This window comes from Microtus ochrogaster, unplaced genomic scaffold (assembly GCF_000317375.1).
Source record: "Microtus ochrogaster isolate Prairie Vole_2 unplaced genomic scaffold, MicOch1.0 UNK1, whole genome shotgun sequence".
In the NCBI taxonomy this organism is placed as follows: domain Eukaryota; kingdom Metazoa; phylum Chordata; class Mammalia; order Rodentia; family Cricetidae; genus Microtus; species Microtus ochrogaster.
In genome coordinates this window covers 35,167,564-35,182,824 of record NW_004949099.1, presented here as the reverse complement: position 1 = coordinate 35,182,824, position 15,261 = coordinate 35,167,564, and the positions used below count along the sequence as shown (strand labels likewise).

At 41.9% G+C, this 15,261-nt stretch overlaps 1 protein-coding gene across 1 annotated transcript in view; it reads right to left on the bottom strand.

Moving 5' to 3' along the window:
- Nucleotides 1-15,261, bottom strand: part of Bcl2l13 (BCL2 like 13) — a 52,570-nt gene that overhangs the window by 10,448 nt on the left and 26,861 nt on the right. The window contains exons 4-6 of the mRNA XM_005365149.3: nucleotides 14,769-14,925; nucleotides 10,761-10,830; nucleotides 3,986-4,129 (exon numbers count right to left, since the gene is read on the bottom strand). Coding sequence (XP_005365206.1) covers nucleotides 3,986-4,129; nucleotides 10,761-10,830; nucleotides 14,769-14,925 — 371 coding nt within the window. The remainder of the gene's footprint in view (nucleotides 1-3,985; nucleotides 4,130-10,760; nucleotides 10,831-14,768; nucleotides 14,926-15,261) is intronic.

Here is a 15,261-nt window from a genome sequence, read left to right as displayed (position 1 = left end):
CTGTGAGTTCGAGACCAGCCTGGTCTACAGAGCTAGTTCCAGGACAGGTTCCAAAGCCACAGAGAAACCCTGTCTCGAAAAAAAAAAAAAAATGAGACTCTCTATAACAAGAACCGATTTAAGAAACAAAACCAGAACCAAAGGTGTCTAAGTAAACAGGAGAGCACCGTGTGCTGAGAGCCCTTTGGGTTCCACGTTTACTGACAGGAATCTTTCATCAGGCAGGAAAAGCTCACAAGCTGACACAGACTGCCTTACAGAGTCTCCCCTGTTACTACTCGATGTTTGTGTGATGTGGGGATGGAGACCAGGGCCTTATGCACGCAAGAAGGTACTCTCCTGAGAGCTACAAAGGCAAAGCTAAAAGAGGGTATAAGAGCCTCTGGTCCAGAGTGAGAGGACTCCACAGCAGCACATCTGTCCACGCAGCTTGGGAGCCACCTCATGGGACTATCTTCTGCTGCCATGATCTCCTTACAACTTATTTTTGTACTTAGGCATGCCATTTTAGTAAAAATTTACCATGTTTATGCTCTTTTATAATTGTCTTTTTTTCTCTAAATTTTATGCTTTTATTTATTTATTTGTGGTGGAGGGCAGGGAGAGAGGGGGCACACAGCGATTGTATGGAGATCAGAGGGGTCTTTCCTACCATGCAGGTTCCAGGAGCAACTCAGGTCAAGCGTGGTGGCCAGCACTTTACCTGCTGAACCTTCTCGCCGGCCCTTCTGTGAGAGCCCTGAAGGAGAGCACAGCATAGCAGCTCACAGAGGCAAGAGGACAGCTCTAAGTTGGAGGCCGGCTTGGGCTAACCAGTAAGTTCCAGGTCAGTCTCAATAAACCTCTTTCAAAAACAAAAAGAATGACCACTGAAGTTCTTCCCAAGGGGGCCTGTCTACATAGACAGCTGTTCTGAGCTACCTGAGCTCAGCAAAGTAGAGTATAATTCAAAGTGGTTCCAAAAGTATTTGTTTCATCCCCATCACCTAAGCTTGTCTCTATAAGGACCTCCTGCTTTAACTTAGCAGCTACAGTCCAACATCTACCCTCACACCTGTCCATTATATCACAGGGCTTCAAATTTATGTTTAATGGCTAGAAGTAGAGAAAACAAGTTACGCTTCTTCAAGCATGCATATATATGAAACCAGATAAGGACATAAAGGAAATATTTTTAAACTCATGTAAAATAAAATATGACCCTGCTTAGGAGTTAGGTGAAGAAAATTGACCTAGCAATTATTAAAAGAACCATTTTATGGGTTGGGAATGCAGCTCAGTTGAGTGACTGATTGCCTACCATGAATGAAGCCCTGAATTTGATGCCCAGAGCTATATAAACTAAGTGTGGTGGTGGAGGCTTGTAATTCTAGCACTTGGAAGATGAAAAGGAAGAATCAGGAGTTCAAGGCAGTTTAAGAGTTCAGCTACTGGCTGGAGAGATGGCTCAGAGGTTAAGAGCATTGCCTGCTCTGCCAAAGGTCCTGAGTTCAATTCCCAGCAACCACATGGTGGCTCACAACCATCTGTAATGAGGTCTGGTGCCCTGTTCTGGCCTTTAGGCATACACACAAACAGAATATTGTATATATAATAAATAAATAAATAAATATTTTAAAAAAAGAGTTCAGCTACACAGTAAGTTCAAGGCAAGTCTGGCTACATGTGACAAAAATAAAATTAATTAAAACTGTATACTGCTTGCTTCCAGATGTCTAATATTCCGCTTATTTTGTTTCAAGTTTTTTGGATTTTTTTCTCATATCAGTTACAAATTATTTGTAACTGCTGCATCTGGTATAAATTTTTACCTTTTGTGTCATGACTGGTGACCTAAGCACCTATGGGTTTCATTTTTCCATCTGAGGATGAGTGGACAGAATTCCAAAGCCCATCCTCACTGGTAAATCCATCCAGAAAAGCACCTCCTCTAAACTTTACCAATAAACCTTTATCATTCACTCTCAGACATACATACATCATCGCTCAGGTATTCAGCTTATGAGATGCGAACAGGTAACTGACTTCTTTCTAATGCTCAAACAGGACCCTCGCAAATGCTGCTTTAGTCCCTGCTAACTAAGAACACTGAGTGTGAAAAGCCCTTCTAGAGAAGTGGATTAATGTTCAAAAGGATGATGCCAAGACCCACAAGAACACATCTCAGAAGCCAGCTGTGGATGGGACTGTAGCCGAGAGGTAAGAGCTCTTGCGCAGCATGTAGCGAGGCTCCAGCTTTCATCTGGGACGTGGGGATCAACCCAGAACCCAGCATAATAAACACCCATACCTGAATAGACAGAGTTCTCAGACTTACAGAACTATGCTGACTTAGTTGCAACCAACCTACTTGGCGTCAGATCAATTTTTACAGCATAAAACTGTTCTAAGAAGCCCTTACCCTAAATGCTTCCAAGAAAATCCTTATCCTAGAGTAAACATAAGTAATCCTTTTCATGGCTGCTACTCTTTAAAATTGTAACAAGAATCTTCAAATCAGGGGAAAGAATAAGAGATTAATATCATTCAAAAAAATCTACGACAGACATTGATGAAAGTTTACAATAATTTTTCTGTGTAATCTGAAACTGAATTTTTTTTTTTTTTTTGTTTTTCAAGACAGAGTTTCTTTGTGTAGCTTTGTAGCCTGTCCTAGAACTCGCTCTGTAAACCAGGCTGGCCCTGAATTCACAGAGATGCACCTGCATCTGCCTCCCAAGTGCTGGGACTACAGGCTGTGTCACTACATTTGACTGTAAACGTTTGCTTTGAAGAAACTCCAACTATGTTTTAAAACTATGGAGTAAGAAACCTGGTTAAAAAGAACCACTATCAAAATAATAATGAAAAAAAGGCTAAGAAACAATGACTACAACACTGAGTGAAACAGGCATGCTACAGAAAAATATACAGCGTGTGATACTATACACAAAAGTCAGGCAAAATAATTACTGCCTAAGGATATACACACATGGAAACTATGATTTTAAAAATTCAGAAAATCTGGGCTGGAGAGACGGCCCAGGGGTAAAAGCATGCACCGCTCTTCCAGAGGACCAGAGTTCAATTCCCAGCACATCAGATGGCTCACAACTACCTATAATGCCAGCTCTAGAGGGACCCAGCACCTCTGGCCCCCGTGGGCATCTGCACTCCCGAGCATACCTACATACAAACACAAACACATACACATAATTAAAAGTAACAGAAAAAAAATGGAGCTGGAGAGAAGGCTCTGACTGCTCTTCCTGAATTCCAATTCCCAGCAACCACATGGCAGCTCACAACTGCCTATAAAGACATCATAACCACCAATTGTGAGATCTGATGCCCTCTTCTGGCATTCAGGCAAACATGCAGAGAGAACACTATATACACAATAAATAAATAAATCTTTAATAACAAAAAATATAAAGCTTAAAAAAAGTTCAGGAAATCTGTTAGCCTTATGAGGTAACAGATAATAGAAACATATCAAAACCCAGGAGAAGAATATAAAGAAATTCAAAAATGGCAGCTGTGTGGGCTGGGGCTATAGCTAAATGGTACAGAACTTGCTAACACATGTGGTCTGACTTCAGTCCCTAGCAATCTCATGCTGTCCCCTAAAGCATTAACTGTATCCTTCCCACAGACACATCTTACTGTTCCTCACCTCTTAGTTATTTTGATGTTTTTTGTTAGCATGAAATGTTTCATGACCAATAACTATTTAAAAGTACCACATATCAGTTTAAGTAAAATCCAGGTAACTTAAAATGATACGAACAGCCTTTCCACTGCTCGTCGTCCGGAACTAATAAAACCTACACTGTTCAGGGCAAAACAAACCCATGAATGGCCTGGGCTGGGGATGTAACTCGGCAGTAGAGACTTGCCTGCCGTGAACATCACCAGGTTTATTTCCCAGCAAATAAAAAATATCTAAAACTTTTTAAAAGTCTTAATTATATTAAAGAAAAACCGTTTTTTAAGAAGCTCATACCCAGCCACCTTGCTGCACGATGAACTCTGCTGCATGATCCTCCAGATAGGTCACGCCAAACTGCAGCAGTGTGCTCAGGGGCTCTTGACCGCGTCGTGTCAATTCCAAAAGCATTTGTTGTAGCAAAACTAGAGGCACCAAAACCTTGAATGCAAAGATCAAAACATGAAAAACATAAAACTTGGAATTCTTATAACGGATTTTATGTTCAACCACTGAAAATGTTAATGCAGACACATGGTTGTGGTTATTTCCTTCTCTCGATGCTAAGACATCAACTCCTGCTAGAAATTTCTAAGCTACTGTATGTAAATTTCATACAAGTGGGAGGAGAAAAAGTTGTTATGTGAAAATAACCATGTGGGAAACATGTGTATTCAGAAACTCACACAATTAACTATAACAAAAAATACTGTAGTGATATTTCATCTGTGTTTTAATAAATACGCTTGCCTGAAGATAGAACACAAACAGCCACACAAGTCAGCCATACATCCAGGCAGTGGTGCACACACCTCTAATCCCAGCAACCACACTAGTCAGCCATACAGCCAGGCAGTGGTGGCACACATCTCTAATCCCAGCAGCCACACAAGTCAGCCATACAGCCAGGCAGTGCTGGCACACATCTCTAATCCCAGCAGCCACACAAGTCAGCCATACAGCCAGGCAGTGGTGCACACATCTCTAATCCCAGCAGCCACACTAGTCAGCCATACAGCCAGGCAGTGGTGCACACATCTCTAATCCCAGCAGCCACACTAGGCGGCCATAGAAACCGAGCCTGGTGGTGCATGCCTTTAATCCCAGCACTAGAGAGGAATATAAGAGGGGGATGAGGCAGGAACAAGCTCTCTTTCAGTCTGAAGATTTCATAGAGGTAAGAGCTCTCTAGTGGCTGGCTGCTTTGCTTTTCTGATCTTCAGGTTGAATGACAATACCCGTCTCTGGGTTTTTAATTATTTGTGGCTACAAAATGCTAAAAACAATTCAACAAAGATTAATCTAAAAACTGTAGTCACCCTTGCTGTTAAAAGAAATAGACTGTTAATGCACCAATTACCAAAATTTAAGTCAACACACAGTGCATATGCACACATACACCTATGACTTACAGGGTCTCTGGGAAAAAAGACACAAACTAGTAACAGTCACTTAAGGGAACTCAGTGATTAGGGCAGGTGAGGGAATAGTTATTATCTTTGATTCTAGTATTTCTGCACTTTTTTCTTTCTCTTTTTTTTTGGGGGGGGGGTCATGAAAGGGTTTCTCTGTGTAGCTCTGGTTGTCCTATAACTTGTTCTTTAGACCAGGTTGGCCTTGAACTCAGATTTGCCTGCCTCTGCCTCCCAAATGCTGGGATTAAAGGTGTTCACCACTGACACTGTAAGACTTTAAGACAATCCTGAATCCTCTCAGCCTCTGTGCCATAGTGCTTCCCCTCCTCCCCTGGGAACCAAGGACCTAACAGCTACACTCGCATGTACTCAGTTCCTGAACAATTACCCATATACGTATGTTTTGATTCAGTCCCCTGGGAAACGGGGTCAAAATGACCTCTTACCTCATCTGATCTGGCAACAGCTCTCCAGTCAATCATTGGTAATAGCCCTTTCAAATAAGCCAATCAGAATAGTCAAAGAACAACCCCCTTGCTTCTGTGGCCCCTTTAAAAGTAGACTGTACCAGCTATTCGAGGTCCCTCGGCTTCCCGAATGCTGGGGGACCCTGTCATGACAGAATTAATAAAATCCTCATGCTTTTGCACCGGCTGTGGTGTGTGAGATGGTCTCTGAGGGCAACTCCTTCTAGGTGTTTGGACGCTAGAGTCCAACAACACCAGGTTTATTTCTATACTTTTTACATTTTGCACCAAACACTTTATTGTGTATTTGAAAAAAATTTTCATTGTTGCTCTTTCTGAGCCAGGGTCTCATGCTGCCACACAGGCTGGTTTCCACCCATGGCAATCCTCCTGGCTCAATCCCCCAAGTGCTGAAATTATGGGTGAGTGATCACATCTGGCAAAATAATAACTTAAAAACTATGAGCTACCTTATGAAAGTCACCAAACTCCAATACAAAAAGAGGCATTGTAAACTATACCTGTGGTAGTCTGAATGTATTTGGCCCCCATAATATTATGGGGGATTAGGAGTGGCACTATTAGGAGGTGTGGCCTTGGAGGAAGTTTGGTCTTGTTGGAGGAGGCAGGATGACAAGTACCTTCAATCCAGACCTTTAATCTGGGCCACACTTTTTGTGGGATGGGTTTTGAGGTCTTTTTCTCAAGCTTCAGTGGACTTCCTGTGGCCCCTGAGTCAAGATGTAGCACTCTCAGCTCCAGCACCACATCTGCCTGCGTGCTGCCATGCTCCCCACCATGATGACAACTGACTGAACCTCTGAAACTGTAAGTGAGCCACCTCAATTAAATGGTTTCTTTGTAAGAGTTGCCGTGCTCATGGTGTCTCTTCACAGCAATAAAAACCCTAAGACAATACCTAATAATCCTATGGCTAGATTTAAAATAATCATAATTTACAACAGACACTAACTAGAGTCTACTGCCTTCCTTTTGAAAACAAAAAATAATGCATGCAGAAAAATAAAAACCTGGAGATGCCTTGGTGGCAGAGCACCAAAGGAACTGGATCTTTCCCTAATGTCACAAATTAAGAAGCTAGAGATGGGGAGAAGGAGGAGAGGGAAGAAGAAAGAGAAAGAGGGGAAGTTAACTAATGTTAATAACTGCATGCCATCTGCACGCAGGCTCTTTTGTCTAAAACATCAAAGTCTCTCCGTGACCTAAGAAGGAATGCATGAGGAAATAAACCAATTTCAGTTCCTTGTTTCTGGATTACAGAGGAAAAAAACAGAATGGCAAAGTATTTCCTCAAAAGAAAACAAACTTTGAAAATGAGTTCATGCTTTATACTAATATTCCTTGGCTTTGGATTCTTGAAGGAATCCACTTTGAAGTCTGAATGAAGATACAACACACATCTTCATTCTTTGGTATTCTCAAAGAACTCCAGCTCAAAATACATTAAAAACTTTTCTTACCACTAATGGAAATGGAAATAGGGCTATTAGAATAAGATAGGTCTTTTCCATAAGAAAATGCATCAAGCTGTCTAAAACAAAATGATTGTTTATCTTGCCTCCACACTGCCTTGGGCAGGAGCAGGCAAAGGATGGTTTGAGAATCCTGCAAACTCAGATCAGCTGCACAGGCCTGGGCGTCCTCTGCGACAAAGCATTCTAATCTCCTATAATCATCCAGAAGTGTGTGACATTCTGACGTTAGGCATGCTCAATCTCCTATTGTTTATTGGGGAAATGAACTGTACACATCTTACTTTATGAGCCATCATATAAAATAACATTTCCTTTCACCTGTTACAAGTTACCTCTTCCACGTCTATCAAAAAGCAGCTATCTCATTTTATATAAAATAAATGAGTAACAAATGTGAGAAGCTTTCTCTCCTGTCACTTCAGCTTGGGGTGCAGTCCCTCTATATCCACTCTGGACAGCTGTCATCTAACCCATCCATTCTCCCAGCCCTCTCCCTGCGCCTTCACAATCTCATTTTCCTTCCATGCTAACTAGTCTTGAATGGCAGCGTTCAGACATTTCATTTTATGAACTGCAGCACTTTCTCTTTTCCTGCTAATATTCTTGTTGCTACATGTCTGACATATGACTCATTCCTCACACCGTTCTGAGGTTTTAAAGACCATGCATGCATTGCTGGGGAGGGAGCAGTCTGAGAGTGCACCATAGGGTGTGTGAGGTCAGAGAACTACACTGGCCAGTCTGCCTCTCCTACCAGGGATCCCAGTGGTCAAACTGAGGCCATCAGGCTTGGTGGCAAGCACCTTTACCTGCTAAGTCATTCTGCCAGGCCTGTTCTGTTTTGCTTAAGAGAGGGTCTCACGTAGCTGAGGCTCACCTTGAACTACTGATCCTCCTGCTTCTACCTCTAATACTGGGATTATATCTGAACCACCACACTCAACTCACAGAAATTATTAAGCAACCATCACACCAGGCTTACTTATCTGACAGGCCCTTCTTAATGAACCTTCAGACCCACTCACTTCTATTTGTATTTTATTTATGTTTTTGATTTTGTTTGAGATAAGGTCTCATGTAGCGGGCTGGCCTGGAGATCATCACATAGCTGAGGATGGTCCTGAACTCCTGATTCCTTGCCTCTACCTTGCCCCGTTTGGGAGCACTAGTGTAGATTATCTTTACATACTTTAACTTTTCCGTACAAGAAACATTAGGAGTTGCTCTACGCAGGGCTAAGGATGTAGCTCAGTACTTGTGTAGCAGCCATGAAGCAACACAAAACTAGGTGGTGTGGTTCAAGCTTGTAAAACAGAACATTACATGTTAATAACGCAAAGTTTAGAAGTTGAAGCTCATCCCTGGCCACTTAGTTCTCCTGAGGTTAGCTTGGGCTGTAATGAAATGCTGTTCAAAAACCAAAACCAAGAAAAGTTAAGTCACTTCTACAGCTCTTTTATACAACTGTATTATTCACAAGTATTCTACATAATCTAAAACTAAATCATTATTTTTTAGTAGTCTGCATTTTTGCCTTTTTTTTAATACTAAAAGGATTCAGACCAGGCGGTGGTGGCATACACCTTTATCCCCCAATACTTAGGAGGCAGAGGCAGGCAGACCTCTGGAGTTTGAGGTCAGCCTGGTCTACAAGGGGATTTCACAGACAGCCAGGACCATTACACAGAGAAACAATGTCTCAGAAAACTAAAAAAAGAAAATAAAATAAAATTCAGGGCATAGTCATTCCAAGAAGGTCTCATATTCACCTTTCTAGTGATTAAGAAAGGACGAGGAATATGGTTTAGCTGGCAGACTGCCTAGCATGAGTGAAGGCCTGGGTTTGATCCTGAGCACTAGAGAAACAGCCACTGAGGTACATGCCTGTAATCCTAGCACCAAGGAGGTGAAGACAGGCAAACCAGGAGTTCAAGATCATCCTCAGCTACACGGTGAGTTCCAGGGCAGCCTAAAGGACATGAAGTCCTGACTGAAAAAATAAAATTACAAGAAAGATGAAGCAAACAGTCTTCTCTTCTTATTCTTATCCTGAGTAATTCCCTCACAGGACAACAGTATTCCTCACGGGGAATACCCTTCCCTGAGAAATTCTTGGACTGCCATGTCTAGGGCCTTTCAGCATCAGAAAGGGCACCGTCTCCTGGCACACCTTTATTCGCATTTTATTCAATTCCCTGACAAGGAATGGGCAGAAAGACAGTAAAAATGTGCAGTTTGGCAAGGAAAAGAGTATAAGCAAATATAAAGTTGCACCAAGGCATGTGTGGAGGAGAGGCTGTAATCATAATGGCAAACTTCCTGCTCTGCCACGGATGACAGCAGAGTTATCCTAAGACCCATTCAATTCAAGGCAGTAGCTTGTGAAAAGGTTTATCTGTTTGAAAGGAGAGAGCTTGATCTAAGAATACAGCAAGGGCTCCCTGCTCAAAAACAAAGACCTTGGCACACACAAACTACTGCAGCTGTGATCCAAGGGGCCAGGCTCCATCTGGAGTTGGCAGCAGAACTTGGCAGCATCACCCACGTGGTACTAGTAGGCTTTACACACAAGAAAGATGCAAGATTGAGAGATTAGTGGAATCTTGTCCATGGTTCCAGAATGCTGCTGAGGCCAGACAACTGTGGCAGGGTCAGAGTCCCTGCAAGAGAGGCTCTGAGAGGCTACTGTGTGAAGATGTTTGCAATGAAGCCGCTAGGACACTGGAGACCATTAAATAGCCACCAAGGAAAGATGCAGGCATGACTGAAGCTGGTTCAAGAGACAGACTATGTGTGCTGTGGACAGCAGGGCTAGCCGTGCTACACTTCTTCAGTCATCTCCTCCCAATCCCCAGGCAGGCGGCACAGTATAAGACAAGGGATAATCACACAACACAGTGGAAAGGCTAGAACCAGCAAATGTGAACTGGTTGCTAGTCAAGAGGTCCTACACAAGCTTAACCCTTTCCTTAGCCTTTTCCACCTAAGAAAACAAATAACAGAACAAAGCTCATTATACTGGGAATGCAGTTCTCCAGTAGAGTGCAAAATCCAGTCAGCAGGATATCCCACCCCTTCCAGCCCCAACATAGGGCAATAAAATCCACTGCGCATTCTTCAAAGGAGAGTCTGGAATGATCAAATGAGATGAGACACACTGCTATGTAAACTACAAAATCAAAAATGGCGTTAATTTTTTTGTTCGTTTGTTTTGTTTTCTTTTGTTTTACAAGGCAGGGTTTTTCTGTGTGACAGCCCCAGCTGTCCTGGAACTCAGTCTGCAGACCAGGCTGCCTCAAACTCACAAGATCCGCCTGCCTCTGCCTTCCAACTGCTGGGATTAAAGGCCTGCACCACCACTGCCCGGCATGGCATTAATTTTTTAAAAGAACCAGAAGATGTATCTAAATGAATATCTCATTCTTCTCTAAGACATGTTAATTCACATGCTAACAAGTAACTATCTGGGGACAAATGTCATGTCTAACACAAAGAAATCAAGAAATGACAGAAAACTCAGAGCACAGCAAAGGAGAGAGACCACAGGGCACATTGTGGAACCTTGCGCATTAATTTAAGAAAATAGTAAAGCAAAACTATCCACTTAACATAGTTTGGACTTCTACATTAATTAGTGCTAAGAGTAAGAGTTCTCTCTATGCTTTATTATTAGTGAAGATAACTTGGTGACTACCTTATTCCATCCGCCGGTATGAGCTGCAGTCTCCGCTGTGCAGTCGCGGTAGGCCTGATACGTCAGTGGCCTGTAGGGAGTGTTTTAAAAGTCTGCGTCACAAAAAAGGGCTTAATTTCAGATGAATAAATATACAGACACTACCGTGCTGCTAAACTTTCTGAACAGATTGATTTTTTTTTCATGATATGGCTTTTAATATTTGGTATATATTTCCCCCAAACATTCCCTACACTGCTGAGGAGGTTGTTATAGCAGTGTATCAAGATAAATATATATTCTAGTCATTGTTTTTTAATTACTTGGAATTTATCTCTGTTACAGATAAATGCCTGAATTACAGATATCAAATCCCAAAATTAAAGAATCAAATAGTAACGTGTAAAACTTAACTCAGTGAAAACACAATCTAGCATTTTTTTTTTTAAAGGCAAAAGCCTAAACCAGACAGTGGACGCAACACCTTTAACCCCAGCAGGAGACACGGGCAGATGGATCTCTGGGTTTGAGGTCAACCTATCTCAAGAAAACATAAGTAAATAGGTAAGTAAAACAAGAAAATAGGAAGTAGGAGGAGCCATGCTTTTATAGGTTTTAAAAATCCAATTCCAGAAGCATTTTCTGTTCTGACTACTCTAGTCTGCAACCTCTTAGCAGATGAATACAGACCAACAATAAAAACTACCACTTATTAGTGGTCTAATATATTAGGTTTTATATTTTTCACATTTATATTACATTACATCACATATTATCCCTACCCATTAGGAAGGCAAAGTTGGGAAAAGCTAAGAGACTACATATCCCAAAAGCACGCCGGGCAAACACCCAGCCGGATTGACTCCAATAGCACACTACTTCCATTTCTAGTTAGGGTTTTTGCTTTGTTTTGTTGTAAAGACAGGGTTTCTCTGTTTAGACTTGGCCATCCTGGACCTCAATCTGTGAACCAAGCTGGCCTCGAATGCAGAAACCCGCCTGCCTCTGCCTCCTGAGTGCTGGGATTAAAGGCCACCACCTGGCTCAAGTTAGGATTTTGATATATGCCACAAAAATGTCTAGATATCACATGTAGCTATAAAGAATCTGAAATGTGGTTATTGTGCCTAAAATATTAACACACTTTGTATTTCAAAGAGTCGCAAAGGAAAAAAAGAATAAAATATCTCACTAATAATTTTTGAATATTTAAAATACTTTGACTATACTGATTTAAAATATGTTAAAAATTTCGTTAATGTCCTGTTTTATGTGTTTACAGATGTTTTTGCCTTCACTGTGTCTAAAGACTAGAGACTCAGGAAACAGCCCTGACGGCACAGCTGCTGTCCGCTACACAAACCAACACCGACCACCACAGCACTGCTTTAAGCACAGCACACCCAGGAGTACTACCTGGCTGAAGCCACTTCTTATTAGTGCTCAGGACTCTGAAGTATTAGGCTCCACACTAGAATCCTATACAACTGGAATTTTACCAGATACTACATCATCCACCTACCTCTAGCTCCCTGAGGCTTCACTTGCAGCTACCAGTCCCTTCACTTCCTGTTCTGAACTGATGCTGCTGTGGGCCATTGCAGTCCTTACAGGTAGTCTGGCTATCAGGCTAAGGACTTTATCATCCTTCAGAATGAAATATGATTTAAAACATTATATGTACACATATACATGCATATGAAACATGTAGCAGGTTAAAACATTCATGTTTTAATACATAGGAAAGCAAGTAGCTGAATGATCAGCCTTCTTTCTGTGGTCTCAGAGTAAAGAGAAAAAAGGAGCCTACAGATATCAAAGGTATTTTGTATAAAGAGTTAAGATGAATTTCCCACTTTGGCAAAAGCATTTGGAGTAGGAGATATTTCCACCTGTACAACTGCACTGTTTCCAGGGTGTCAGTAACAGCTCCAAACTTTCAAAAGACTGACTTTTGAACAAACTTATTTGCTATATAACCAACTTAAAAAATAACTGTGCCACTATTTAAGGTTTCGGGAAAACTAAATATTCATCTAAACCAGAATTCTCTTAAATTAAAAAAACAAAAAAACAACCAACAACAACAAAAAAAACACCTCAGGGCATAGTAGCACAAACCTTTAACCCTACCTATTACTTGGAAGGCAGAGGCAAGGTGAATCTCTGTGAGTTCCAGGCCAGCTAAGACTCCATAGTAAGAGACCCTGGTACAAAAAGCAAAATTATACCATTCTGTTCATTAGAGAGTTGGTAATATCCCACCCAAGTTACAATGAGTAAATGAAAAACTGACATAGGAAGAATGAAATGATTTTCATAAAGGAGAGATGACTCAGCAGTTAAGATTAAGAGCACTTCCTACCCTGTTCAGTTCCAAGTACCCACGATGGGGCCTGTAATTCCTAGTCGAGGAGACTCAACCTTTTCTGGCCTTCTCGGCATCAACATACATATAAATAAAAATAAAAATAAATCTTAAAGGCCAGGCATCATGGTGGCACATTCCTTAACTCAGCACTTGAGAGGCAGAGATATAGATGAGTTCTGTGATTTAAGGCCAAACCTGGACTACAGTGAGACCTTGTCTCAAAAAAGACAAAGAAAAGAAAGCATGATCTTTTAAGGTTGTAATCTCAGTATGTACAATATTTGAACATTTAAGGACAGAGAGTCTTAGCAAACCCTATTCAATTCACCCTCCCCACCACCCCCCCCCCAGGCCCTCAGAGCTAGGACAGCAGCCCTGCTAGTCTTTAGTCATGCTGTGAACCCAAATTTCCTACTTAAGTAAGCTTTATTTCCTGGCCACTCATACCATCCTTTACTCTTGTGTCTGAGGTAGAAAATCCACCTATGGTTTCGCTTCACTGAGTACAACTAAGGATTTTATATATGCTCCTTTCACCAGAATATATGGAAACCCTAACTGCTTCCTGCTAAGAACACAGCACACTCTAAACCTTGACTACATAACAGTAAAGAGTTTCCTTACTACAACAGCAATTTGCCATCTGAATTTCAACCTTTTGGTGAGGAACTAATTTCCTAAATGATCTATCTGATGGAGGAGGGTCATCTGCCTATGTGTTACTTTCATTGGTTAATAAAGAAACTGCCTTGGCCCTTTGATAGGACAGAAAATTAGGTAGGCGGAGTAAACAGAACAGAATGCTGGGAAGAAGGGAAGTGAGGCAGTCACCATGATTCCCCAACCCTAGAAGGATGTAGGCTAGAATCTTTCCCGGTAAGCCACCACCTTGTAGTGCTACACACATTAATAGAAATGGGTTAACCAAGATGTGAGAATTAGCCAGGAAGAGGCTAGAGATAATGGGTCAAGCAGTGTTTAAAAGAATACAGTTTCTGTGTAATTATTTTGGGTAAAGCTAGCTGGGAGCCAGGCCGCAGCCTACCGCCCTCATCACTACAATGCTCCATCTTCATCAATTCACACTAATGCTGTAATTCATATTAATTCCTCAATGAGACTTATCATAAGTGAAATGGTTCTATTTTAGCATCCTTGTATTTTCACTAGCTTCTCAATTTTAGTTTTAGTACAGTGAGGGCCACAGCTGGAAAGGAATTCCCTGCAGGAACATAGAAGTAGCTTCACAGGCAGATGTGCAACCCCAAAGGATAACAATATCTGTGATACAGATCAATACTAAATACAGCCATCTAAAATACAAAGATAATGCTAATCACACATTACAGTACACAAACCCCCAGCCATATTCATATATCTATGAATATAGATGGCCAGAGACAAGGAATGATTAGGACAAAGGCAATAGCTTGTGTTTATAACACAGTAAGTGCATCTGTTGAAACCTGACAACTCAACAGGTAAATAACCATCAGATCTCTGGTGGAATATTTGATCCCTGCTTCGAGACAAAGCAGAAGCTTTAGGAGGGAGAAGGAGGAAGGGTGACTGCCTGAAGCAAAGCCTCAGCCAGCCCAGCACCGCGTGCCACCCAGACTGCTCAGAGAAGCATCCTTCACTCGGCAGCTGCAACTCACTGGCTGAGAATCACTTGCAATGCTTTATGCAAAGGCTCTTTCAGCTCCCGGGACACTCTTTCTCCAAGATGGGCCAAGCAGTCTTCTATTGAGCTTTCGGGGTTAGCTGGGCTAAACACTGGTGAGGTGTGACAGTCAAAGCCTGTGCTGGTGAAGGCTGAAGACAAGATAAAAGAAAAATCAAAATTAATAAATGGTGCCAGGACTGGAGAGATTGCTAGTGATTAAGAGCACTTGCTGCTCTTCCAGGGGACCAGGGTTTGATTCCTAGCACAAAGACCCAGGGAATCCAAAGCCCTCTTCTGGGAGGACTCCATTGGCACTACATGCACATGGTACACAGACATACATACAGACAAAACACCCATACACATAAAATAAATAAAAGTTAAAAGAACGCCGGGCGTTGGTGGCGCACGCCTTTAATCCCAGCACTCGGGAGGCAGAGGCAGGCGGATCTCTGTGAGTTCGAGACCAGCCTGGTCTACAGAGC